Here is a 27,391-nt window from a genome sequence, read left to right on the forward strand (position 1 = left end):
TTTGTGATTTAAAATGAAATTTGTGTGGGAGGCATTTTACAGAACGTGCTGTTAAAAATGTTATGTTTTCTTTGCTAAATTATCTCGACAGGTGCATTAGGCAATAGGAAATTGGTTAAAAACGCTGGATAATCATGGGATTGCCACATTAGTTCTGTGCTTTCTACGTCTTAAATACATAACCGAAAGACTACACAAAAAAAAAAACTAAAGAATCTGTGATTATTTGCTGCCAGAGAATTGGTATGAGTCACACCCTATATTTATTCAACTTTATATGTATGTGTTATGGCACGCCCGCTCCCAATCGCTCGCCCACCGAAACTTTGGCATCACCTTAACGTTCCTTTTTAAGATCTAAAATGACAGGTACTTAGCAAATTCCACAAACATGCTTTTCCGTTAGCTACTCGACTCTATAACATAGTGTGACTACGAAACATTACAGTCGCTATTAAATTTCAAAATTGTTTTAGATATTGTAACAAATATTTGTTTGTGTTCACTCCAGGGACGTTTCTAGCTATTGGAAAAAATCCGGAGCCAAGTCAAGTGTTTTTTATTTTATTTTGAAAGAAGACTGGCATCGGGGGTAAAATGGTCATGGCTAGTGTTAAAATGTCGGACCTAACGACGCCCATGGCTGACTTCCACCATAATGAGACGGTATATAACAGGGGTGGCCAATCTTATCCGCAAAGGGCCGGGGTGTGTGCAGGTTTTTGGGGGTAACCTTTAGGTCAGCTAGTCAAACCCAGGTGTGAGGACTCTTCAGCCAATCAGTCCTCTAATTAGTGACCTAATTAGGGAGTTGCAGTGAAAACCTGCATACACAACGGCGCTTTCTGGATAAGATTGGCCACCCCTGGTATATAAAGTCAGAGAAATAAATAAAAGTAGCGTGTCACGAATCTGTGTGATACGCATGACATCAGCGCCTTACTTCTTACGAATGTTGCATTTATGTGAGGTTTGTTAGACGGAGGGGGGCCTCGATCGGGCAGCTGCCCCGTATGCCAGTCCGACCCTGGATGCACCGAGTCACCAATGTCATTTGGTAGCAAATTGAAAAAGTAGTTCTTTTTTTCTTTATTGTATAAAACACGTAATATGAAAACCATGTGTAATGGAAGTGCAAAAATTGTATTTCCGTAGTCTTAAAAATGTTTATTTACATGTAGGCCTTTGCACAGTACAATAATAAACCATGGGGAATTGTTTCATGGCAGGGCGCAAGGTTAATGCTGGAAATTTAGAAGTTATTCTTAAAACGATTATGGATATTAGACAAATGTTAATATAAAGTCAAACAATTGTTTTATATAGTAACTATAGACAAAATAATAAACATTCTAATTCAACATTTAGAAGATAAGGTATTGTTAATGGCCTTTAATTTTTAATTATTATGAATTAATACTAGTTATGCCTTACAAGGCACGGACCAGGGAAGCTGGAAAAGGCGATAAGGACTGGGGTAAAATAAAGGGATTTAATAGGCAATAGGGTGACCAGACAATCCATGTCAGGGAGGACACTTTGAGCTACTTCGGCTAAATAGTTTAGCTCTTCTTGTGCTTTGACTGGTTTGTTTCCTTGACTGAAAGACTCATCCAGCTGTTTCACATTAGCATTAGTGACACATGCATGATTATAGGAGACTGACCAATCAGCACACAGCAAGAGCTGAGTGCTCAAGTGAAATCCAGGTCCGTTTAATTGAAATGGTAATTTACAATTCCTGTCCTAGCTCAGAGTGTCCTCCCTGACATGGATTATCTGGTCACCCTAATAGGCAAACAAAAGGGCATATAGAACAAACAGCATAGTAATACAATGACAGAACTAGAGAAACATACTCTAACGTGGACTTAAATACACAGAACTAGTGAAGATAACTGGAAACAGCTGATGACTCGGGGATCCCACACGAGGTTAACGAGGGGGCGTGGCACACGGAAGGAGTAGACGATCGGGTCATGTAGGGTGACCAGATAATCCATGTCAAGGAGGACACTTTGAGCTACTTCGGGTTTTACAAACTACTTCCAAATTAAAAGGCTCCTGTGCTCGGCTAAAGAGTTCAGCTCTTCTTGTGCTTTGACTGGTTTGTTTCCTTCACTGAAAGACTCATCCAGCTGTTTTACATTAGCATTAGTGACACATGCATGCTTATAGGAGACTGACCAATCAACACACAGCAAGAACTCGGTGCTCAAGTGAAATCCAAGTCCGTTTAATTGAAATGGTAATTTACAATTCCTGTCCTAGCTCAGAGTGTCCTCCCTGACATGGATTATCTGGTCACCCTAGGGTCATGACAATAATTAAATAACCAGTATAATAAAGGCACGTAAATAACAATATGTCTTAACATGAAAATTATGAATTTCGGACAGAATATAGAGCCATTTTACAGTAGTGGAGAATGCGGACGACCGCAACATGGCTTATTCCTCTGATCAGGAATGACATGCAGTGATGATATTCATTCTGCGCATGCTTAGTTAACCCCTCAAACTTTTTGGAAGAAACCAGCACATGCGACTATTTTTTTCTGCAAAAAATACTTTTCAAGGTAAAAAAAAAAAAAAGAAATTTTTTATTATCAGAATCTTCGCCATACTGTCTAAACTGCATGAATCACTGTAAAGTCATGTTATTTTAATCAGTGTTTCTTAGCTTCTAACAGGCATAGCTAGCATGTGTCAAAGCTATTGTGTCAAGCTAACATAGCACGTTTTATCGTGGATGTCAGTGTACGTACAGTTGCAACATGCTGTTGCAGTGACGGAGGAACTATAGTTATGATTGTCATAACTGCGAGTCTGATGTGGACAGATTTCCCTCTCTTTCTCTCTGTCACACACATAAGCTACGTCACATGCACATACAGACACACATACACAATTAATGGCTCACCTGCGTATCCAGACGCACACTTAAAAAAACTTAACAACATTCACTTAAACACACACACAGTTCAGTTTAGTAAGCTTTCACAGAAGTTCACAGAAGTATTACTAAATTCCAGTGTCTTGATTTTTTATGTAAATATATTTTGTAGCGTATTGTTATAAATTATACAACAATATATAACTTATAATTAACCAAAACATGCTTGTAACTTTTCACTCAAAATGTTATTAGTCTGTATTTATAGCTACAGCTATTTAGTGACGATCCAGACTGTGCATAAATCATTTTAAATAGAAATAGCATAATAATTTTATAAAGAAATAGCAAAAATAATTATTTTATTACATCCCCTGTTATGGGGTCAGTTACGGCAACATTTAACTTTGTCTATTCAATGTAAATTGTATACGTATACGCTCATATACACGTTATAGCGTTGTGGGTGGATAGGTGGCAGATGTAGGTTTAATGTAGTCTATTCAAATTTTGTCTTTCCAATACAAGCAGTCTGAGAAAGTGTCGCCACCGTCGTCACTCTCCATTACTGTTTGGGGCGTTTCCACCTTTTTTTGTGTACCGCCTAGTTTCCACGCGACTGAAGAATTAGGTGTCATTTGAAGTTTTGTTCCCTGTGGTTCACTTCCTGCACTAGAAACCGCAGGGGTTGTGATAGCGAGCATGACCGTTTTGACCGACTTTTGAAAAACTTTTCATACAATTTGACTTGAGACAATGAGAATAATCAAAGTCCTCGTTAGACGTGGTCTGTATTCTCACCGTCATGTGACTTTCGTTTGCAGCGTTGCTGTCTTCGGAGTAACAAGTTTTGGTTTGATGGCCAGTATTTATTATGGGTACTACGATCCGATTAATTTGTTATCCAGTGTTGATGATTCCATACGGGGACAGTTCAGGTAATTATATCTTAGTTGTTTTCACTTTCATATGCGAATGTGCTTTTCGCATCAAATAGGTCCTATTTCTTAAACTAGGCTACATGTACGGTGTTAATATTTTTGTAGTCCTCGTTGCTAAATCTGACCCGTGTAGATAAGTTTATATACTTGTACTTAATGCTGTTACGTGTGTGCATCATCATTTACTTCCCTGGATTTTAAAGTGTAAGCCTATACACCAGAATTGCTTAAACCTTGTCCCGATATATTCTGAAGTAGTTACATATTTCATGGACCACAGTTTCAGTTGATTTATTTCTGACTGATTTCAAGGACTGTGTTGTGTTGCAATTAAATTGTTCATTAGAGAACCTTCGGTTTATTTTACACACTCTAACTCTGACAAATAATTCCTTGTACTTTCAGTCGCTATGCAGGTTAGTTACAACTAGAAACTTGTTCAGTATTGGTTCCTAAGTCATGCTTTTTAAGTAGACATACTTGTTTTTCACTAATCCGAAGTTCTGTTATTTATAGTTTAAACCTTTCTTTTAAACTTCGTGTACGTTTCAGACGCTGGTCACCTGCAGGATACCAGAATATCCACAGCAGGTTGAATACGGCGCTCCATAAGAAGGAGGTAGGCGGGGATTACTCCTGGGAAGGGGCTTGTATCTGGACATTCGATCACTGGAAGCTCAATCTAACTGCACTCATCAGTAGTTGACTCGTAGCTGTAGGTGTTAGTGTTTGTAATGTGCTTTTTAAATTACAGTGGTACCTTGGAACACGAACTTAATTCGTTCCAGAAGGCTGGTCAAGTTGCGATTTGGGCGAGTTCCAAGTCGAATTTCCCCATAAGAAATAATGTAAATAAATTTAATCCGTTCCTGACTCGCAAATGATTTAAACTTAACTACCTACCTAACTAATGATAAAAAGCATATAAACACACATAAAAAAGCACAGATACAAAAGCGATAAACATGAAATAAATGACAATCCACCACCACCTTCAAGTCTCAATATAATTGTCTTTTTATGTTCTAGTTACTCTCACTATGTTCCTCTTTGGTTTGCTGCTATCACTGTTCACTTTCTTTGCCATAATTACTGTGTCACTAAATGTATTATAGATAAAAACCAAAAAATTCACACTGAACACAAGAATACAGCTTTCGCACGTCAAACTCGGTTTAGACGTACCGTGAGACAGAGCAATTCATAGGCATCAGGATCCCAGTAGGTCCGTTTGCCTTTGTGTCAGCCCATCAGAGACGCATCTCGATCTGTACGGGTTTTAGCAGGTCTGTTTTGTTTTGTCGTGTTTCTGAGTTTTCGGTCGAGTTGCAGCTAGATTTTTCTCAGCCACCGCGTCCGAGGCCCGGATTGGTGGAGCTGAAATGCCTCTTGACTCATGCAAGTTTTAGTAAGAACAGCTGAGTTCCAAGATTCAGGTTGAGGTACAAGTCGAAAAAAAATTCAACAGACCCATTCGATGTGCCAAGTTGGTCGAGTTCAGAGGCGTTTGAGTTCAAAGATTCTACTGTATTATTATTATTATTATTATTATTATTATTATTATTATTAATGAATCTGTTTATGGGTTTTGTGGTCTGGAGGACAGTATATGTGAACGTATAAGGTATATTATGTTGGGCTTAGGTCTGTCTGCAGCTGACGTGACAAGAGCATCTGGCTGCGGCTGCAGGGTGGAGTATAAACTGACTGCAGCCAAGTCGGACAACTTCTACTCCTCATAGTGTGCGAGACCTGACTGCAATGGCAGCACTGCCAGAAGAGTGTAGATAAATCTATACAAATATCACCTGCATGCACATTACTTCTTTTCCAATAACCAACTCCTGATCCAAACTGTTAGCAGTGGAAAAAAATAAACTATTGTGTATAGTGGCCCTGTGTAAAAAGATAGCTGCCAGGAAAAAGATCAAATACATGTATTTCAAGGAATCAAAGTTTTTATTGTCATGTACTGAGTACAATGCAATCCTTACTTGAATGCCTTCTAATTATAGATTATAACTAAGTTACTGGATGATTAAACAAATAAAGCAGCGCAACATTACAGTAACTAACAATAAATAAACCACTAACTTACATGTACTTTTAGAGCATTTATGTAATTTATTTAAACTTTATTTTACCAGGTAAATTAACTGAAAACCAGTTCTCATTGCTTTACGTGATATTCGGGAGAAATGGCAGATAACGCCTTGGAACTGCCTGGGATACAAACGTCTGGACCAGAATGCATTGCTGTTGTACATGAAGTCGAACGCAGCCACAGATTCGATTGCTTAGCCTTGGCATCCCGGATGTATAACTCGTATTTTTAACCTCGTATTTTTGCATGTGAATTCGGACCATCGAATTTCCGATGCATATTTCCAATGCATAAATATTCAATGTTAGAATTTCAGTGGCATATAAAATTCTAATTGTGATGACACAGATTTCCTTCCATAGTTGTCTAGTTTTTGAATACCCAAATAGCCGGTGGGGGGCCATTGGGGTGGGAGTAGAGGGCGAACTGCATACTGCCCACTAACAAAGGCGTAATGAAAATACCCACTGCAGGAGAGGACTAACTTCTCTGGGGGCCCTAGGGTAGCTATTTTTTGGTAGCCAAAAGAGAAGCGACAGGAATTAAAAACAATATAACATCGGTAATATGGTAATCAAAGCGTCGCGTGCCAGCGGTAAAACTTAGCAATCAGGGTAGGGGCGGGAGTGCTGTCAGTAAAATACACCGATTGAGGGGGGGATGTATCGCACCGGTGGATCGATCAGCCAAATTTAAGATTTATTATTATAGATTATAATATGTGCTCATTCATCCAACTTCTACAACCATTTTTCCTATTCAGGGTTGTGTGGAATGTGGAGTCTCTAGGCACAAGGCAAGGAACAACCCAGGAGCAGCAGCCAACCCATGGCACGGCACACTCACACCTACAGGCGATTTGGTAACTCCAATTAACCTCAGCACGGCACACTCACACCTACAGGCGGTTTGGTAACTCCAATTAACCTCAGCACGGCACACTCACACCTACAGGCGGTTTGGTCACTCCAATTAACCTCAGCACGGCACAGTCACACCTACAGGCGGTTTGGTGACTCCAATTAACCTCAGCACGGCACAGTCACACCTACAGGCGGTTTGGTAACTCCAATTAACCTCAGCACGGCACAGTCACACCTACAGGCGGTTTGGTAACTCCAATTAACCTCAGCACGGCACAGTCACACCTACAGGCGGTTTGGTAACTCCAATTAACCTCAGCACGGCACAGTCACACCTACAGGCGGTTTGGTAACTCCAATTAACCTCAGCACGGCACAGTCACACCTACAGGCGGTTTGGTAACTCCAATTAACCTCAGCACGGCACACTCACACCTACAGGCGATTTGGTAACTCCAGTTAACCTCAGCACGGCACACTCACACCTACAGGCGGTTTGGTAACTCCAGTTAACCTCAGCACGGCACACTCACACCTACAGGCGGTTTGGTAACTCCAGTTAACCTCAGCACGGCACACTCACACCTACAGGCGGTTTGGTAACTCCAGTTAACCTCAGCACGGCACACTCACACCTACAGGCGATTTGGTAACTCCAATTAACCTCAGCACGGCACAGTCACACCTACAGGCGGTTTGGTAACTCCAATTAACCTCAGCACGGCACAGTCACACCTACAGGCGGTTTGGTAACTCCAATTAACCTCAGCACGGCACAGTCACACCTACAGGCGGTTTGGTAACTCCAATTAACCTCAGCACGGCACAGTCACACCTACAGGCGGTTTGGTAACTCCAATTAACCTCAGCACGGCACAGTCACACCTACAGGCGGTTTGGTAACTCCAATTAACCTCAGCACGGCACAGTCACACCTACAGGCGGTTTGGTAACTCCAATTAACCTCAGCACGGCACAGTCACACCTACAGGCGGTTTGGTAACTCCAATTAACCTCAGCACGGCACACTCACACCTACAGGCAATTTGGTAACTCCAATTAACCTCAGCACGGCACACTCACACCTACAGGCGGTTTGGTAACTCCAGTTAACCTCAGCACGGCACACTCACACCTACAGGCGGTTTGGTAACTCCAGTTAACCTCAGCACGGCACACTCACACCTACAGGCGGTTTGGTAACTCCAGTTAACCTCAGCACGGCACACTCACACCTACAGGCGGTTTGGTAACTCCAGTTAACCTCAGCACGGCACACTCACACCTACAGGCGGTTTGGTAACTCCAATTAACCTCAGCACGGCACACTCACACCTACAGGCGATTTGGTAACTCCAATTAACCTCAGCACGGCACAGTCACACCTACAGGCGGTTTGGTAACTCCAATTAACCTCAGCACGGCACAGTCACACCTACAGGCGGTTTGGTAACTCCAATTAACCTCAGCATGGCACACCAACACCTACAGGCGATTTGGTAACTCCAATGTTTACTTCATGTTTACTTTACTACAGTGTTATTTTTGTTTACATTACAGCCTTATGTTTCATGCCAAAACTGGCTAAGGAAACAAGTGCAATACGTAGTTTGTTTGTAACTGTTTGTTTGTAGGTACGAAAGAAAGTAGCGTTCAGGCTCTTTCAGAGTGACTGTTTTTATTTTGCACTGGAGAATTGCACTTTAATTTCGTTGTACAATGTCTCATTGCTACAATGACAATAAAGATTCTATCTAATTAACCTCAGCACGGCACACTCACACCTACAAGCGGTTTGGTAACTCCAGTTAACCACAGCATGTTTTTAGACTGTGGGGGGAAACCAGAGTACTTGGAGGAAACCCCATGATGACACGAGGTGAACATGCAGACTCATGGAGTCATGGCGGAGACTCCACCTCTGACTCACTCTATTAAGGGGAATAGATGTTCAAGTGCAGAAATCATAGAAATCAAGAAATAGAATGGAAGTCACTATAGCAGTTACTGTGACCATAAAGGTTAGTAGGTCATTTAATATTATAAAGGTTTTTGTCAAATTTCATGCATGTATGTCATCTTTTTAGGGATGGCCGACTTGCTCCCTCAGATGGGCAGCAGCAAGGCATTCGGCCCACGTGAAGCACCTCAACTTCTCCGTGTCTGTGCTGACAACGGCGCGCGACCTGCACCCCTCAGTGTTTGGCCGGCTGAGGTCCCACCCCCTGCCCTATGGATGGAAAGATGTGCCAGAAGAGAGTAAATAAATCCCTCTCCCAACTTGGGGGGGTGGAGTGGTTCACACTGAATCACAAAGATTCAAACAAAATCTGTTCCCTACTGTAGTGGTGAATGTGTGTGTGTGTGTATAACAGCAATAACAGAAGCCGTGCGACTCCTCGGCGACCCCTGGGATAGTCGACTGTTCGAGCGCGGCTCACTCACCTGCGTCCGCTGCGCGGTCGTGGGAAACGGCGGGATTCTCAGAGGCTCCAGCCAAGGCACGGCCATCGACAGTCACCACTACGTATTCAGGTACTCGCTCATCAGTCAACAACAGCTTTTCAGTTTTTATTGCCTAGTATGTTTCAAGGAACATGGTGAAATTCTTACAGTGCAGTTGCTGTGTAAGGCCTTGGGGTGGTAGGAAAAACTGTAGTGCAGTGCAATTTAGGAATGAATACCAAAGAATAATTATATGCAATATGCCGTACTGTTCTGCATTTTTGCTTGTATAAATCCTACTTTAAAATAGTGGTTCTCAAGCAGAGTTTGGTAGAAAACCACTTTATAATACCTCAGCCTTCAGTTAAGGTGAAGTACATGAGGACATTAACTCCCCCCTGAGGAAAGCTTCAGATTAACGGATGAGTGTAAGTGGAGTACTGCGGTCCTGAAGCCCCTGAGGGTGTCGTCTGTGTGCCACCAGGGTGAATGGCGCGGTGACCGAGGGTTTTGAGAAGGACGTGGGCACAAAAACCTCATTTTATGGGTTCAGCACAAACTCCATGAAGAACTCGCTGATTGCGTATGAAGACGCTGGCTTCAGGAAGGTTCCGCAGGGTCAGGTAGTGAGAACAGCATCAGCCTGTCTAATCACCTACTTCTGTACTATTCTTACATGTAACCATGCCCCCATGTATTTATGACTCATGCTTTTTTTTGGGGGCGGGGGGGTATGCTGTATGCCAGGGGTCTCCAGCTCCGGTCCTGGAGAACTTCTGTCCAGTCGGTTTTCAATCCTGCCCGGCTTCTGATGAGTCACACCTGCTCCTGGTCTTTACCTGAGAACAGCTGTGGCTCATCAGAAGCCAGGTAGGATTGACAGCCGACTGGACAGTAGCTCTCCAGGACCGGAGCTGGAGACCCCTGCTTTATGCTCTGTCACTGGCACGAAGACAGATTCCTTGTCGATCTTGCTGGTGATTTAGAGCCATATACCAAAATCACTCAAGATGTGCTTCAATTAAATATAATGCTTTTTGTCTCCCTGCTTTTCCATTAGGATGTTCACTATGTGTTTATCCCTGCTAATTCACGTGACTACTTGATGCTCACTGCTGCCATCAGGGGCATTCCAGTGACCTCAGGGCCGGACAAAGGTGACCAGTGAGTGTTGAGTAGCTGCGATGGTCAGCAGTGTTGCCAGTGTGAAGTAAACCTCTGAAACAGGATGATAATCCACCAATAAAGGACTCGATGATTTCTTGATTTCTTAAATCAGGAATGTGTGTGGTGGTGGAACGTAAAAAAGCAGAGGTCTAGGATCCACTGGTGAGGTGCTAGAGCTTTTGCACTTCACAGCATAGCCACTGTATGGCACTGTTTCACACCGGTCCCTGTGCTTTCCCTTTCAGCTTGTGGGAATTTCACTTACACAAAATGTTCTGAGGGCAGAATGAAAAATTGTCATCACACTGAACCAATCAATCAGATTGTAGAGGTGGGTCCAAACAACTAGAGGAGGCGGAGTCAACCATATCTTGGTCCCACCTCCTCTACAATCTGATTGGTTATCTCTCTGAACCAATCATTTTTTATTTTGCCCTCATAACATTTTTGTGTAAGTAAAACTTCTATGAGCGCAATTAGATTTCAGAAGATAGCAGAACTGCTAATTCCAGTATCGTCACATGCTATTTTAGTCTTGAGCAATTAAAAGTTTATATTTGGTGTGTGCATATTACCCAGTCCCGTCTTGTTTTGCAGTCCCTCGCAATATTTTGGAGCTAACCAGGGAGCTAATCGCTTCAAGATCCTCAGTCCGGAATTTATTAAGTACATCAAAGATGAGTAAGTGTTTCTTCAAAATCTTTCCAACACGTCTGCATTGGTGGAGCTCGCGTGCGGGGGCCAAAAGTAATTCCCCCAGTGACAGAGGTGCTTTTAAAAGGTTCCTGAACTCAACGCAGATGATCGAATTTCCCGAAGTCTACATGCCGAGCACCGGAGCGCTGATGCTTATGACTGCGCTGCATATGTGTGATCAGGTCAGTGCAGGATCTACATGCCGTCTGCCATAGCTGGCTTATTTATATATAATATAATAGTTTAATGTTGATTCATTAGGTATTAATAAACCGTTACTAATCAATCCTCACAAACTTGTAAATGGCCAATTATAACTCATTCCTGAATATGCTTACTTACCCATTGTTTTATATTTGCAAGTGATTTACAGTCCATTTCGTAAATATCAAGTGTAAGATATGATTGTAATACATTTCTACCTTTGTGAGTGTACAGTACTGTACAAAAATCTTTGGTGGTCAAAGAAAATATTTAAGACTATTTAGGTAGTAAGTGTATATTTGCTCAGAAAGCATTGTTTAACATTAGGACATATGCAAATGAACAGTAGCAGAATAAGAATAAATAAGAATTTCTTCTGTTCTCCAAAAAGTTACTCATGTCTTGATTTAGATGGATGCTGGATGTCTTCATTTCTCAAACCTCTCCTCAGGATTTACTCACCCCAGTAAATCCACGTATTCACAAAATTTCACCGCCAGCTCAATTAATGAATTAACTTGCTCAGTTAATTAACTCAATTGATTAGCCAAAGAAGGCATGGTAGTTAGATACCTGGGTCTGTTGGACTGTCATTGCAAACACTGGGATAACTTTAGGTGAGGTTTCACAATAGCTGTGCTGATACACAGACATAATATCATAGTTACACCAATATGAAGATCATTTAAACATCATTTTTAAGGCTTTTGCACATAACTGTATCTTTCTATCAGTTAATATATTATTGAATGATTGAATTAAAATGACGTTTTGCTAATAGGTGAGGAGCAGACCTTAAACTAAAGTGTCTTATGTCTTCCTGATAGGTCTCAGCCTATGGTTTCATCACTGAGAATTACATGGACTTTTCGGACCACTATTATGACGCCATCAAACAGCCTCTGGAACTGTACGCCAACCATGACATCATAATGGAGTCAAAACTGTGGGCGGCCCTCCATGCCCAGAAAGTCATGCGGCTGTACCAGAGGCCATCAAACCACTGAGGCATTCTGGGATTGTTTCGATGCAGGTGAAGCAGGAATGAAGGAAGCTCTGCACCTCTGCACCTCACTTATTTTCCCCTGGTGCAACAGTACTGCCTTAGAACCAATGGAATACTGGTACAGTGGGGCCTTGGAACAGCAACTTAATTCATTCCACAAACCTGGTCCAATTGTGATTTGGTCGAGGTCCAAGTCGAATTTCCCTATAAGAAATAATAGATAGATAGATAGATAGATAGATAGATAGATAGATAGTACTTTATTAATCTCTCGGGAAGGTTCCAGACCAAACGATTTAAACCTAACAAACAAATGATGAAAATCATTAATAATCAATAAAACACTAATACACACATGAAAATGCACACATATAAAAGGAATAATCATGAATTAAACGACAGCTCATGAGGACTTAACCTGAACTGAGGTAGGCGGACGTCGTACTAGAAGTGGCAGGAGGGATGGGGGGGGGTTACTGTTTGGAAGGGGAGACGCGTCTCCATCCGTACAAGTTTCAGCTGGTCTGTTTCGTTTTGTCATGTTCCGTTTTCGATCAAGTTGCTGCTAGATTTTTCTCAGCTGGCCCGTTCGAGGCCCGACTTGGTAAAGCTGAACGCGTCTCGACTCGTACAAGTTTTAGTAGGGACGGTCGAGTTCCAAGATTTAGGTCGAGGTACAAATTGTAAAAATGAAAAGGACAGGCCTATTCGAAGTGTGAGTTGGTTGAGGTAAGACGTGTTTGGGTTCAGTATTTTTCAATATTCTTCATCGCTAACATTGATGATAAACTCAAACATCAATAGTTATATTAGAAGAAGGTTTGTAGCTTGGGTCCAGTGTCTTATGCACTAAATTGCCAGGCCTTACCCTCTGACCCCTCTTGTTACCCTCTGACCTCTCTCGTTACCCTCTGACCTCTCTAATTACCCTCTGACCCCTCTCGTTACCCTCTGATCCCTCTAATTACCCTCTGACCCCTCTCGTACCCCTCTGACCTCTCTCGTACCCCTCTGACCTCTCTAATTACCCTCTGACCTCTCTCGTACCCCTCTGACCTCTCTCGTACCCCTCTGACCTCTCTCGTTACCCTCTGACCTCTCTAATTACCCTCTGACCCCTCTCGTACCCCTCTGACCTCTCTCGTACCCCTCTGACCTCTCTAATTACCCTCTGACCTCTCTCGTACCCCTCTGACCTCTCTCGTACCCCTCTGACCTCTCTCGTTACCCTCTGACCTCTCTCGTTACCCTCTGATCCCTCTCATTACCCTCTGACCTCTCTCGTTACCCTCTGACCTCTCTCGTACCCCTCTGACCCCTCTCGTACCCCTCTGACCTCTCTCGTTACCCTCTGATCCCTCTCGTTACCCTCTGACCTCTCCCATTACCCTCTGACCTCTCTCCTTACCCTCTGACCCCTCCCATTACCCTCTGACCTCTCTGACACCGACGTGATATTTTTTGTCCGTCACACTGCTCTCTATGAACCCTAGACACTGTACTGTATGAAAATTGTAGATGGTGTCTATTTCTGAAGTGCTGGACCCACCTCAGATGGCACCAGCTGTTACACCACATTGAAAATATCTCCATCAGGCGTCGTAGCCGTTCTAGTGCTGAGTGGACCGGTAAGCGAGTCTCTCAATGGATGTATTCAGTTTCAGTCACATGACTCGCAGTTTGGAGGATATTGTGCTGTTCACATTACCAAGCAGCTGTACGTAATACACTGGCCCTGAGTGAAATACTCCCTGCATTACAGCAGTGACATTCAGAGAATGGCCCAGTGTCACCTCCTGTTACAGCAGTGACATTCAGAGAATGGCCCAGTGTCACCAACTGTTACAGCAGTGACATTCAGAGAATGGCCCAGTGTCACCACCTGTTACAGCAGTGACATTCAGAGAATGGCCCAGTGTCACCTCCTGTTACAGCAGTGACATTCAGAGAATGGCCCAGTGTCACCACCTGTTACAGCAGTGACATTCAAAGAATGGCCCAGTGTCACCTCCTGTTACAGCAGTGACATTCAGAGAATGGCCCAGTGTCACCACCTGTTACAGCAGTGACATTCAGAGAATGGCCCAGTGTCACCACCTGTTACAGCAGTGACATTCAGAGAATGGCCCAGTGTCACCTCCTGTTACAGCAGTGACATTCAGAGAATGGCCCAGTGTCACCACCTGTTACAGCAGTGACATTCAGAGAATGGCCCAGTGTCACCTCCTGTTACAGCAGTGACATTCAGAGAATGGCCCAGTGTCACCTCCTGTTACAGCAGTGACATTCAGAGAATGGCCCAGTGTCACCTCCTGTTACAGCAGTGACATTCAGAGAATGGCCCAGTGTCACCACCTGTTACAGCAGTGACATTCAGAGAATGGCCCAGTGTCACCTCCTGTTACAGCAGTGACATTCAGAGAATGGCCCAGTGTCACCACCTGTTACAGCAGTGACATTCAGAGAATGGCCCAGTGTTGCCTCCTGCTAGCGTACCAATAAGGTCTTATGAAGACTAGGTTTTTTTTTTATTAAAAATTAATTTAAGTGCATGTTTACATTTGTAAGCCACACTTTTTCTTTACTGGTGATACAAAAGAAAAACTGCTGGGTGAATATGTTCAATTGGAATTGTATTTAATGTGCAAAGAATAAGCCATGTTTTTAAAATGCTTTTATTCCCACATTTTGACAAATGAGGACATTTGTCCAATGATTGGACATTTGTCAACATCGAGTGACACATGACATGTTTTCTTGAGCCAATCAGATGGTGTAAGTCTCATATGTACATGGTGGCTGGGTTCTGATGCTAAAATAGCTAAATATGAAACTCGATGTTGATTGGCTGTTTATTTTTTAAATGTGTAAGGCTTACTTGTTCTTGGCTAAAAAGCAGTGATAACCCAGGAAACCATAGAAATTCCTCTTGAAATAATGTAGCCCAGTAAGTTGTAGAGAGCCTACATTGTATATAAGAAGATTCACCCAAAGAAATGTAGTAAGCCCTGTTTTTATTGTGCTGTTTACTTAGCGATGAGTGACTTGTCTCTTGTTGAATGGTAAATCTTAATGAGCACATTGGATGCCTTTGTCTCGCTAAACCCAATAATCAAGCAGTGGTTTGTTTGAAAAGAATAATAATTGATAGAATTATTTTAAATGCATTCCTGTGTTATGTCATTGTTGAGACTTCCAAAAATGTTTCCTCAATAATGTAAGAGAGGTTTGACAATTTCAGTCTGGGGAAAGGTGAGTGGCTGGTCTGTAATGTATAATTTTTTTCTGGGTGACATAGAAGGTTTTTACCTGTTCAGGCATCTGTCTGCAGAACCAGGTGGTTGGGGGAGAGGACCACCTTCTCTTTGATCACAGGAAAGAGTACTTCCTGTCTTGAAAGACGATGACGATGGTTTTTTTTTCCTCCCCCTCTGGAATCAATGAATCTTGTCAATTTGCTCAGCACAGAATAGCCAGGACTGCCGAACACATCATCAGAGGCCGGGCACCAACCACAACCACAATCCTCAAACCTCTCCAGAGATTCAATCCACCGCAATCACTGTCTTTTTGCCCCTCTGCCATCTGGTAAATAATACAGGACTATACATGTACACACTACCAGACTCAGAAACAGTTTCTTCCCTAGAGCAATCACATGACTGAACACTAAACCGCACTAGTCATACACCTTAGCCATGGTTCTTATCTCAGGAAGCCACCAAGCTTCCAATTTAGCTCTTATATTTTTGATTTGGTTCTTACTGTATATACATATGCTGTATATTTATATCATGTTCCCTTAAACACCTGTTACTAGTTGCAATTCATTCCTCTGATGCAATACTGATGTAATGAAATTCATTTCAGCGTACAAACTGATGGATTACTGCACGACACGCAATTATTATTCTCGTGTGCAACGCCTTCGTGTGCAGCGTTAACTTTGCTGGGTAACGCTTTACTTGAGGGGCTACAAAAACTTCGTGGTAACTCAGTTATTACTGAAGTACAAATCATGAACAAATGTAGTCGCTACTTGAGATAAAAGATGCGTCATGATTCATTAATGAAGGACAAACATGAGTATTTCACTTGTGTTATGACTTGTTCCTTCAGTAGTTCACAAAAGTTTACAGAATTATCAGATATAGTAACACATATAATCACTGCTTGAGATAAAAGACGCGTTATGTTTCATTTATGATGAATTAACATGACATCAGTATGTACCTAACACTAGGTTTCTGGTTAATACATAAGTAATCGCTTAATACTGAACTATTTGTGCCCCCTATAGTAAAGTGTTAGCGCTTTTCTGATTATCAAGATGTTATCAGTTTGTTTAACAAACGTTACGACCCAGTCGGAAGACTTTCCCGGCTGCGGACCCCATCTACCGGGGATACAGCGCAAACCCCCGCAGGGTGCGCAGACTGGCCGGTGTCAGAACCATCGCCACGAGATGGGAATGAATCAGAAACGCAATCCTCGTTTTTTTTATCAAGAAGAAATTTAGCTTTACTGAAGTGAATGTCACACGGCTCAAAATGGGGGGGGGGGAAACCACATAAAACAAACGGAGAGCGCCTGGGATGTTTTATTCCTTCGAGCGAAAAATTCTTCCCATTCTTAAATATTTTTAATGAAGGAATTCATGAAAGTCTTTGCACGATCTTGTATAACTATAGTAATGTTAAAGTAGTAATGACCTAACCAGCGGTTTGACTAACTCGCATAACTAAGCAAAATGCATATACACCAAGCTTGCGGGGATTTAAAAATGGAAACGTGCAGGCAGACTACGGGAAAGTGGGAGGGATCGATGGCACGGAATCGCAGTTGGACTTGGAAAGATGGCAAGCGGAGTTTTTGGGTTTAGTCAGTAAGGAAACACGCTGAGCGCTTTATATTTTAACGCGGTCGGCTCGCATCGACGGCTGAAAACCCATGAAAATCCGACTAGTTTGCGGTGCGAATCAGTAGTTAGTGATCACTGCAAACCAGGTCTGGGAACCCAGCTGTAGACCCGAGGACGGCATCCTTGGAAGTTGCGTGTCGCTTTGCGGAAACCCACATAGACCAGTTACCGCACCTGGAGATGCGCGTACGAAGGTGAGCCTCTCTAGTGGGTTTAATGGGTCGCAGCAACGACTGCAGGCGATAGTGCTGCCCAAGTTACTAAGATGTTTTCTACACTGGGGGAAGCAAATTACATTTCACACACACACACACACACATTAGTGATTTTATAAGGCTTCGCTAGTTAATTTGTAAAGTTATTTATATATATACAAATTAACTAGCGAAGCCTTATAAAATCACTAATGTTTTATAAGATGTTTAACAGAGTAATGTAGCATGATGTGTGGTAATTCAGCTTAAAAAGGAACAGCTTCACAGAAATTCTTCTAAGTAACTTTTTTAAGTACAGCTTATCCGGTAATTATAATGCAGTGTAGCCTGTCACGCCTGCTGTAACCAAACGCACTGTACGGAGACACCAGTCCAAATCATTTCTTTTCATAGTTTTTTCCTGGATAATTTTAGAAATGAGCTGTCATGCAACCAAGTTAACGACTGTAAATCGTGCGGATACATTTCAGAAGAAAACGCCTGCGTTTTAAACTTAGTTGCTGGCTGATGTAGGCCAGTTACGTTGGTTTCGGTAACAGATTTAAATAGTTTGTAAATTAAACCTAGACTTTATGGGGGATGTCAGCATCACCCTGCATTTTTAGCGATTGCTGCAGTTTTTTAGTGAGTCATGAATCACATGTTGTAGAAAATTTGGGGAAAAAAATGTACCCAAAAATTTACCGTACAATGTACCGTAGAACTGGGGTGCTAGTGAATTTTATTATTTTTTATTATTTATTTTTTTTGCCTTTTTTGTTTTTCTTTGTTTTCAGACTCTGTTGTGTCACCACCAGTTCGGTACAGGACAATCACTGCTAGCTCAGCCTTAATTTGACAGATCTGCAAGCCACAGTCTGATGGCTTGCGACTCAGTGGACCCAGCCAAGGACACGACATCCAAGGCCAGCTGTCAGTCTGTTTCCTCATGACGGATCAGATCTACCAAGGAGGTCCAGGAGAAGTCCAGCAGCAGGGGAACCATGGCAGTGATTATACCCTCACGGCAGATTTCTCACAGGGTTCATGACAGATGTTTAACAAGCTTTACGGATTGAAGCACACTGCTACTGGACTCCTTCTGAAATCAATCATGGCTGCCCAAACCTTTCCCTCTGTGTTTTTGTGCATGTATGTGAGCATAAAATGAATCCTTGTTGCTGTTTTCCCCTTCATCTGAAGAAGTTTCCAGGAAGCTCTTGACTGACACCTTGGGCCAGGTCCAGTTGGGTTTCATGTGTGCTTTGTGGAGCTCTGAGTTGGTGGCTTGCTGACCTTCAGCACGTGAGCCATGGGCAGAGAGCAGGACCTCCTGCAGGCGGTGAAGAAAGGAGACGTACCATCGGCGCAGAAGCTTCTGGCCAGGCAGAAGGCCGGTCGCAGCAGTGAGTGCCTTTCACTCTTTTACACTTCGAGGCGTCTCTTTTTCTTCACAGAATCCTGGATGTGTTTGCAGTAATGAGACTCGAGCAGTGTTTCCCAGTCCGGTCCTCGGCGAAGCAAAAACGGGGACCGGCCGTGGGTCCCCAGGGACCGAATTGGGAAACATTGCTCTAGAGCAGTGTTTCTCAACCCAGTCCTCAGCGAACCCGAGCCAGTCCACGTTTTTGCTTCCTCTCAGCTCCCAGCACCTGTACCAGCTATTTGGTGTTCCTGATTGGCTGGGAGCTGGGAGGGAGCAAAAACGTGGACTGGCTGGGGTTCGCTGAGGACTGGGTTGAGAAACACTGCTCTAGAGGATGGAGCAGCTGATCCAGGGCGGAACTTGGTTGGCTGATTCCTTAGTGGCTGTTACCCTGTTACCTTGTAACCCCGATCCACATGCACACACTGTTACACCGATGCTGGATCGTTGGTTACAAAGCCTTGCACCTTGCAGACATGAATCTACACATAATCCAACTTCCCTATCAGATTAGCTCTCCCTCTGCTAGCTTGTGCTGACTCCTATTTTTCATGTAATCCTTGACAGATTCTGTGGGGGAAGGGGGGTGTTTTAATTTGGGGTCAGTCATCAGCCCCCTCTAATGTAACATCCACACAAACATGCCCCTCCTTTTTGACATCTTATTTGTTAAATGTGCCTTTCAGGGGGTGGGGCTTGGATAGGATGATGCCTTTCAGGGGGTTGGGCTTGGATAGGATTGATTCCTTTTTCGGGGCGGGGCTTGTATAGGATGATGCCTTTCAGGGGGTTGGGCTTGGATAGGATGGATGCCTTTCAGGTGGTGGGGCTTGGATAGGATTGATTCCTTTGTGGGGGCGGGGCTTGGATAGGATGGATGCCTTTCAGGGGGTGGGGCTTGGATAGGATGGATGCCTTTCAGGTGGTGGGGCTTGGATAGGATGGATTCCTTTGTGGGGGTGGGGCTTGGAAAAGATGCCGTTTGAAGGGCATAGACTTGTGTTAAACGTAGGTTGGGACCGAATCAGCCCTGACCCCCCCCCCCCCCATACACACAGGGTACTCCCACAGTATTGGTGGGGACGTGTCTACATCCCTCTGCTATTTCACATGCACCCCACCATTATAGATATTCTGTCGGTCTGGCCAGCATCGATTTATCTTCCTGATTGTGAGGCAGAGCTGTTGGTTTAACATTCACACTCACATGCACACTAACCACGATGGACTTATTCTTTAGCACATGGCTCCATTTCAAACGTTATTTAAGGGTGAACTACGTGGTAATGTATCGAACGCACCTTTTAATCCCCTTTTTATTAAACCTTCGGGGAACGAGATAAAGCAAACGAGGGAATTTTGCTCTTTTTTCATTTCCATGATGCTTCTAAAATTCCTCGACCACAGTTCTGATTTTTTTGGGTTGTTGTTTTTGGAGGTCAATGAGACGCGTAATACTTCTTCACTAGTAGAATGTGATTAATCACGTAGTCTTCTGTGCGTGAAACCCAAAAGCTATTACTGAAATTAAGTCTTTGACTACCGCGGTCTAAACTGACTCGCATAAATTTCAGGTTTCGTTTTTCAGCACCGTTACTCTGTGAATGGTCAGCCTACGCCTCTCGCTTTGCACGCCGGTTTGTCCTGCTGTACTTATTTGCGGCTGCGGCTGCGTGTGATACCCTAAACTCTGCCGTCAGACTCAAGAACCGTCAAAGAGTGCCTCATGTCACTGGGCAGCATGTAACCCAATGGGAGCCGTTTAAATTTCCAGGCCCCTGTATTCCCGTGGGCGGTATGGAAATGCCCTGGCAATGTGCCCCCCGATGTAACTAGCGGTAATTTAATTTTGATAAAATCTTTGCTTGTGGAAAGAATACTGTTTTCTCTGGGATGGACGTGACGTTTGAAAGCGCATTGGAAACACTTAGAGGTGATGTTGGAGTTCGACTCAAACTCTTGGGTGTTAAATATCATTTTTCCTAGATGGGTATGGCATGGAATCATCATTACAGGGGTAAAGGATTTTTATTTGCCATTGTGCAAGTGGTTTACACCTGTACAACACACTTTACTCTTGGTCGTCATAATGACATAAATACATTGGGTTATTTTCTGTAGATGAATAATTTGCAGCATTTGGATGGAACGCAATTAAGTGACAGTTTTACAAACAATGTATAATTCTTGTATTCATAAGCAGACAAGATGTCCTTAAAGAATAATGATAAGGACCAGTGGCTCGTAGTTGACCCATCATGCCTGGTGTGACCCCGGTGTGATGTTAGGTCACTTATTGTCAAAGGGGAATTGCTCTTGCTCAAAATTCTACCTGAGAGTCAAGTCACTATGTTTAGTGTTTGACCCTAAACAAAGAGACGTCGCCTGAAAATGGCCACGATGAAGAACCTCTCAGGACCACCGCGGTTTAGGAGAATGAGTGACCTCTGCCCGAACCTCACGCTCCTCTCCTGATTTGATCCCGTCCTTTAATGTTCTCCTCCTTTGCATTACTGCCAAGTTGTGGTGATCAAACAATAAAAAGACGAGACTCCGACGGTCTGGCCAGGCTGGTCTGAATGAGAAGCTCTGCCATAGGCACCTGCATGCAGATGAAAGCACAGTTACAGACTTGTTTTAGATCTTTGGGCCTTGAGAACAATGAGACCGTGTTCATTGATTTCTTAAAAAAGACCCTCTAACAGTTTTTTGGTGTATTTTATGGAAGTGGTTGAGGGGATGATTTTCAGCACATTTTCTTTGGTTTGCTGATTTGTGGGATTTGAATTGAGACTAAAGATGAGGGTGTCTGTGGCGATTCCTCTCCTTTGGATACGAACTGAAGAGAGATTCTGAGGTGGGGAACTGTCTCGGTGATCTACTGTCTGTGTCTGTGACACGACTGATTGGTGGAATATCTGACAGCCAGAGGTCGAACTGAAAACATCAAAGAGAGATTGGCTGGGATTCCTGCCACTCAGGCGCTCCTTCCTGCGCAGCTGCTCGTCTGGGCCTGTGGAATCCTTATAAGGCGGTGGACTGAGCAGCTTCCTGGTTTTCACAGAAGTTGTTACATGTGCTTTGGCTGCCAGCAGATCAGCCATGTGGTTAAAGAGGGCGTGTCCTAAAGGTCAATAGCCACTTCTGTCCTCACGGATAATTGGTCCTCATCATGTGCTAACTTATTCATCTTTGTTTTTCCTCTTGCTTGACATTAGTGGTTTGACCTTACTCTTCATACTTTCTATATTACTGGTACCAGTTTATGTCCTACAAAGGCCTTTCTTGACTGGTGGCCTGTTCTGACTTTGTCATCTTTTGACCTCCTTTGACCTTATCCCATTCAGGGTCAAGGGTGACTTGGATTCCAAGCAGCACAGGACTGAGTTGCACCCTGGATGGAATGCCAGACCGTCACAGGGCACCTGCTGTGGGACAGGGTTTCCCAACCTGGTCCCCAGGGACCCTCAGATGGCCTTGGTTTTCACTCCATCCCAGTTTCCTGCCAGAAAGTCCACAAAAAATGGACCAGGTTGGGGAAACCCTGCTCTGGGACGTTTAGAGATGCCGGTTAGTCTAGCACCATGTCTTTAGACTGTGAAAGGAAACCAGAGACAGTATTAGCTACTGAGCCATTGTGCTGTCCCCGGTTCTGACCTATTATATTTGTTTATTTATTGGCCGCTTTTATCCAAAGTAATGTACAGCTGAGACAGGAAGGTGGAGGACATGGAGATTAAAGGCCGCGCTCAAGGACCCAACAGTGAATCACTCTGCAAAACCCAGGATTCGAACCTGCGACCTTCTGATCACTGCGACCTAACAATTCATTACCAAAATCCATTCTTTCAATATTCTTCATTCATTGTGGTAATTATCATATTTTTTCAATTGCCTTTTGGGGGTTTATAAGTTTGAATCCCCCCCCCCCCCCCAAAGAATGTTCAGGGGGGTTTGGGGAGGCACTCCAGCGAGTCGGTGGTTTTCAGGGTGCTCTTTTTAATGCGCGTCCCTCTCCCAACCAAAAGGATTACTCATTTGGCAGCCACAGACCACGTCTCCTCCCACGTGAACCTAACTTTATGTAACCTCCTGCTGTCCCGGGGCCAAACCGACACACTGGAGACGGTCTGCCGGCGTCTGAGTTCACGTGTCATTTGCGCCTAGGGCTGCAGGTCATTTTTTAAACCCTTTTTCTATTCGCCAGAGTTTTGTGGAACCCTCAGTGATAGGAGTGATAAAAAAACCACATGACAGCTAAACAGAAAATGCTGCGTGCTCTTCATGGATGAAATATTCACTCTGAATTTGCATAATGGCAGCTGATTGGCCAGGGGTGGTCTGTGTTTGTTTTTCTCATTAACTGACTGATCAGGAACGGCCCATTCCTCCCAGGAACATATGTTTCCCTTTAAAGTGTATCTGATTCTTTTACTAGTTATGTCGTTTAGTCAAAATAGGATGTGGTTGAGAAAATTACCCCTTTTTAATTTTGGTTTGGCCCAGGCATCCATTGGTTTCTCTTTTCTTTGTGCTGGCTGCAAGTCAGTTTCGGGGGGTGCAGGAAGGGTACAGAGCTGTGGGGGTTTGGGAAACTTTGTGTTGTCGTTTACATTTCAATTCAATGATTCCTGCTTGATGTTCAGCAGCCACTTTTCTAGTAGGGATGTATAAATGGAATCCATTGAGGTTGCTGTACAAACCTACCGACCATATATGTATTTTTTTTCCTTACTGGTTTGTCTTGCTTGCTGCTCTTCCATCAGATTATAGCTGTATTAGTTCAGTAGTGGGCTTCTGCAAATGTATAATTTCAGCCTCTGCATATTTCCACTGCTTTTGGTGCCAAGGAAAATGTTTTTTACACAAAACCGTTAACAGGGACAGGTCTGTAGTACGTTTGACATGTGAATGCTGACAGCACTGAGTGAGCGCCAAAGAGGGGTCCTGCGCCAGCATGAGCACTGAAATAAGGCGCTGATGGTCAGCCTGGATGTCCTGCCCCCAGAATGTCTCTCATCCCTGTTTGTCTCCTTATGGTGTCTCTCATCCATCTCTAGGTCCCTTTCTGACTCCTCATAGCCCCCCCCCCCCACTATGTTATTGACATGTGTTGGGGATTTAGGGAACACAGTGCCAATCGACAAACTGTCAAAAGCCCAAGGTTGCCATTTTCCGCAGTCAGGTTAATAATCGGTGCTTGATTGATTGACCTTATGATTTATGGTTGTTTGTCCAGCCAGTGGTGTGAATCAGTTTCCTCTGCTTTCATTTCTGCCGCATGTACTTGTCTGATTGATTTTGGGAAAGTCACATGGGGGGGGGATCTTTTTGGGCATGTATAGCCTGGTGAAAGTAAAGCTTTCATCTCTCCCTGTGCGGTTGGTATCATACGCCGTGATCGCACACTTCCATCCTCTGTTATCGATGATGTAGCTGACATCCATTGGCAGAAGCCAGTCCTCATGTCCTCCTGTGTCCTCGTGTGACACAGACACTCAGTTGTTATGAGAGGCACTCTGATTTACAGAGGACCCCCTTAGGCGAGATCTGCAGGATGGGAACAAAGATTGGAGGCCTTTGTAGGACAGATCTGGGAACTTGGAGGCCTTTGTAGGACAGATCTGGCATTTCTCCCTTGCTTGTTGATGGAGCCTGAATGAATCTCCCCATTGTACTCTGCTATGGGAGCTTTCACCAAACGCAGTTTCACACTGGTCTTCTGGCTAGTGATGGCCAAATGAAGCTTCATGAACCGTTTGCTGTATTTTCTGACACCACTAGATGGTGCTCTCTATTCAGAAAAGGGCTTAATGCATGCCTCAAAGCAAAGCAATAGTCCCATCTAGTGGGGCTAAAAAAAAATCAGAAAATGGTTCAAGAAGCTTAATTTGGCCAACACTACTTCCTGACGTGCACTGGCGTGGGCCGTGGCTCACACTGATGATGTCGATTTTCACTAGCGTGTACATGAGTGCACTTAGATGACAATCAAGATTCAAGACGCCCTTGACGTAACTGGCCACCTTCAGCAGATCGTTCTGGATATACGTCACCGCTTTTGGCCTCTGCAGTCCCCTCGTAACTTCTCCGTTGCGGTTGTGGTCCAGAAGAAGCAGATCTGTGTCTCGAAACGCTGCCAGACGCAGGAGCAGCAGTCATACATGCCAGACCTTATCAGTGACTCTGCTGGGAAACTGGCAGCAGACCAGAGGCACGATGATGCTGTGAGTCTGTGTAAACATGGATGGGCCCAAGAAAGCTGTACGTGTTTATTCTATCCCATCCTGTTATTGTTTAACTTTCAGATATGCCTCGGGTGTCCCGCAGTAGCCACTGAAAACCACGTCACACTTTTTTGGTGCTTTAAAAGTCCACAAAACACGTCTACTCGTTGAGTGTTTTGGCACCCCAGTGACTCATCCGGAGAGCTTCATTTACCGACTAGCCTGCTTAGAACATGCCGGGGTTCCACCCTGTCGCCATGCTGTTGGGCGCAGTGATCCAGTATCAGTGATGTGCAGCCAGCTGGAGTCACGAGCTGTGTGGCATCACGAGTCGCAGCGAAGCAGCTTGTTCAGTCTACCCGGGACATGTGTTTCATCTTTGGTGACTGATGGAGATGTTGAAGAGCAGTGAGACCGACTGCGATCACTGTTGTACGAGGAGGGAGAATGACATCACACATGCAAAACAGTCTTTAACTATAACGATAATGCGCTATAAATTACTTAAACATGTAATAATGCTATATTTTCTACATACTTGTTAATTACATCAAACTGTAAGACAAACATATCTTATTGATGAGTTTAATACACCATAAAATGACCTCGTCTATTTTAGTGGCAAAAATTTGGATTTTTCTGCATGCAATGTGCTTTTTATTCCCTTTCACTTCAAAAGTCAGATAAGTCAAACATACTAATTTAGGTGGATGTGTGTTAAAAAAATCATATAACACAACTGATTTTATAAATATGTATTTTACTCTAATTTTAAGTTTGTAGCGTTTGAGGTGGTGGGGCGAGGCTCTGGCACAAAATGAAGTCGTGCCGAAAGCTGAATATACGAGAAACCATTATGCGCAAAATGATGTATTTGTGTCTCCTCTAACTTTATTGGCTCATGATGGAAGACCACACCCAGAGTTCCTTTTTGGCGGGGGTTTGAGCGCCACCTTGAGGCTGGAGGCTGAGTGACAGCATTGGGGTTTTTGGTGTCTCACCAAGGCATTAAGGCGTTTTCTGTAGCGTCGTGTCGCTTTTGCTGCTGCAGTCAGGATCCGTAATTGCATGGTTAGATACATACAGCCACTGACTAATCTTAGCTTCAGGTTTATTTTTTTCCCACCGGGTTCAGTTTCGGCCGGCTGTTCTGGTTTCCCCGGACAGGGCCGGAGACCGCGAGCACAGACAGGCGGGCAGTCTGAGGGAGGGTGTTCTGTACAGCCGGCTTCCAGTGAAGCCTTGCCTTCAGCCTGCGTTCTTGTGGCTAAGAGGCTGTGCCATGTTAATACCACCTCCCGCTTTAAAAAGGCCGTTTTCTCCTTATTTATGGACGACAGCCGCCCCGGCCTCAGCAAGCCGTGTCAGAAATAGCTGTGAGCGAGTTCCCGGCACGTGAGAGCCGCACCAGTTGCTGAGAGATTTATCACCGGTCGCCGATCCCACTTAGGGAAGGGGAGGCAGAAAACAGACGTTGATGCTGATTCTACAAATGCTTGGGGGGGGGGGGGGGCAAGATTTGCCCGGCGCTCCACAAGATGTTAGAAGGGCCCTCGGCGGATCAGGAAAGTGGTCTCTTGTTTTATCGGTCACTAAACTGTGGGACAACGTGTGCCCCCCCCCATCCTCCAAACTAGCAGTGTTGACGTGAGAGGGTGCAAACACTAAGGGGAGGACATGGTGCCCCTTCAAGGCCTGAACTCTTTGGCGGGGGTCCAGAGGGAGCAGACCAGGCTTCTCCGCAGTGACCTCGCTTCACTTCGGGGTGGGGGGGGGACTTTCCGTGAATGGTCAGCCAGTTCCAGCATAGCCTGCGCCGCTGCTGAAGCTACCAAGAATATGACCTTGGCTTTTATCTTTTATTTTTATTTGCTTTTGTCATCCTCCTGGCCTGCCTAGTTAAGAGCTTCTTATCCTCATCCAAGATTTGACTCATCATACTGCTTATGTCATATGACCTGCTCATGATCATGTGACCTGTTCCCATAGTATCATCACTGAAATGACACAGTTCAACACAGTTGGTCCAGTTTCATCGGCCTGTGTGAGGCTGATGTGTTTGTTTCTCTGTGCCTGTGTGACTGAGGGGACATAAAGTCCCCTGTATGGGGGAGGAGTTTGTAAGAAAGTTAAACTGGGCTCGTGCTTCATCTTGCCTTGGGAGGGATCCTTTCCTGCTTTGAGCTGTGGTGGGGGGGGGTGCATTTCAGACCTTCACAGGCTAGCTTCAGTCAGCTCTCTGGAGATGACAGACTTACGACCTTTGAACCCTGGAGACCCGTGGATCTTGCAGAAAGGGTGG

The 27,391-nt window shown here is 44.1% G+C and overlaps 2 protein-coding genes across 2 annotated transcripts in view; both read left to right on the forward strand.

The window, feature by feature from the left end:
* Nucleotides 1-3,279: 3,279 nt before the first annotated feature.
* st6galnac2 (ST6 (alpha-N-acetyl-neuraminyl-2,3-beta-galactosyl-1,3)-N-acetylgalactosaminide alpha-2,6-sialyltransferase 2) lies at nt 3,280-15,488 on the forward strand. The gene is made up of 10 exons (XM_023836912.2): nt 3,280-3,833; nt 4,389-4,455; nt 6,704-6,802; nt 8,891-9,062; nt 9,179-9,338; nt 9,733-9,871; nt 10,309-10,412; nt 11,013-11,096; nt 11,197-11,293; nt 12,143-15,488. Exons 1-10 carry the CDS (start codon nt 3,652-3,654, stop codon nt 12,320-12,322), a joined length of 1,284 nt encoding a protein of 427 aa, XP_023692680.1. The 5' UTR covers nt 3,280-3,651; the 3' UTR covers nt 12,323-15,488.
* A 1,436-nt stretch (nt 15,489-16,924) lies between these two features.
* LOC111856721 (caskin-2) overlaps nt 16,925-27,391 on the forward strand; it is a 29,272-nt gene continuing 18,805 nt past the window's right edge. Inside the window, exons 1-2 of the mRNA XM_072705239.1 lie at nt 16,925-17,436; nt 18,234-18,842. Coding sequence (XP_072561340.1) covers nt 18,749-18,842 — 94 coding nt within the window. The 5' untranslated portion in view covers nt 16,925-17,436; nt 18,234-18,748. The remainder of the gene's footprint in view (nt 17,437-18,233; nt 18,843-27,391) is intronic.

This window comes from Paramormyrops kingsleyae, chromosome 22 (genome assembly GCF_048594095.1).
Source record: "Paramormyrops kingsleyae isolate MSU_618 chromosome 22, PKINGS_0.4, whole genome shotgun sequence".
NCBI classification, from domain to species: domain Eukaryota; kingdom Metazoa; phylum Chordata; class Actinopteri; order Osteoglossiformes; family Mormyridae; genus Paramormyrops; species Paramormyrops kingsleyae.

What these genes read in the sequence shown, in the direction of transcription:
- st6galnac2 (XM_023836912.2), top strand. Translation starts at nt 3,652, where the DNA reads ATGAGAATAATCAAAGTCCTCGTTAGACGTGGTCTGTATTCTCACCGT. An exon ending in GGAAGGTTCCGCAGGGTCAG is followed by an intron (nt 9,872 to 10,308) that starts GTAGTGAGAACA and finishes CTTTTCCATTAG; the next exon opens with GATGTTCACTATGTGTTTAT. An exon ending in ATTAAGTACATCAAAGATGA is followed by an intron (nt 11,097 to 11,196) that starts GTAAGTGTTTCT and finishes TGCTTTTAAAAG; the next exon opens with GTTCCTGAACTCAACGCAGA.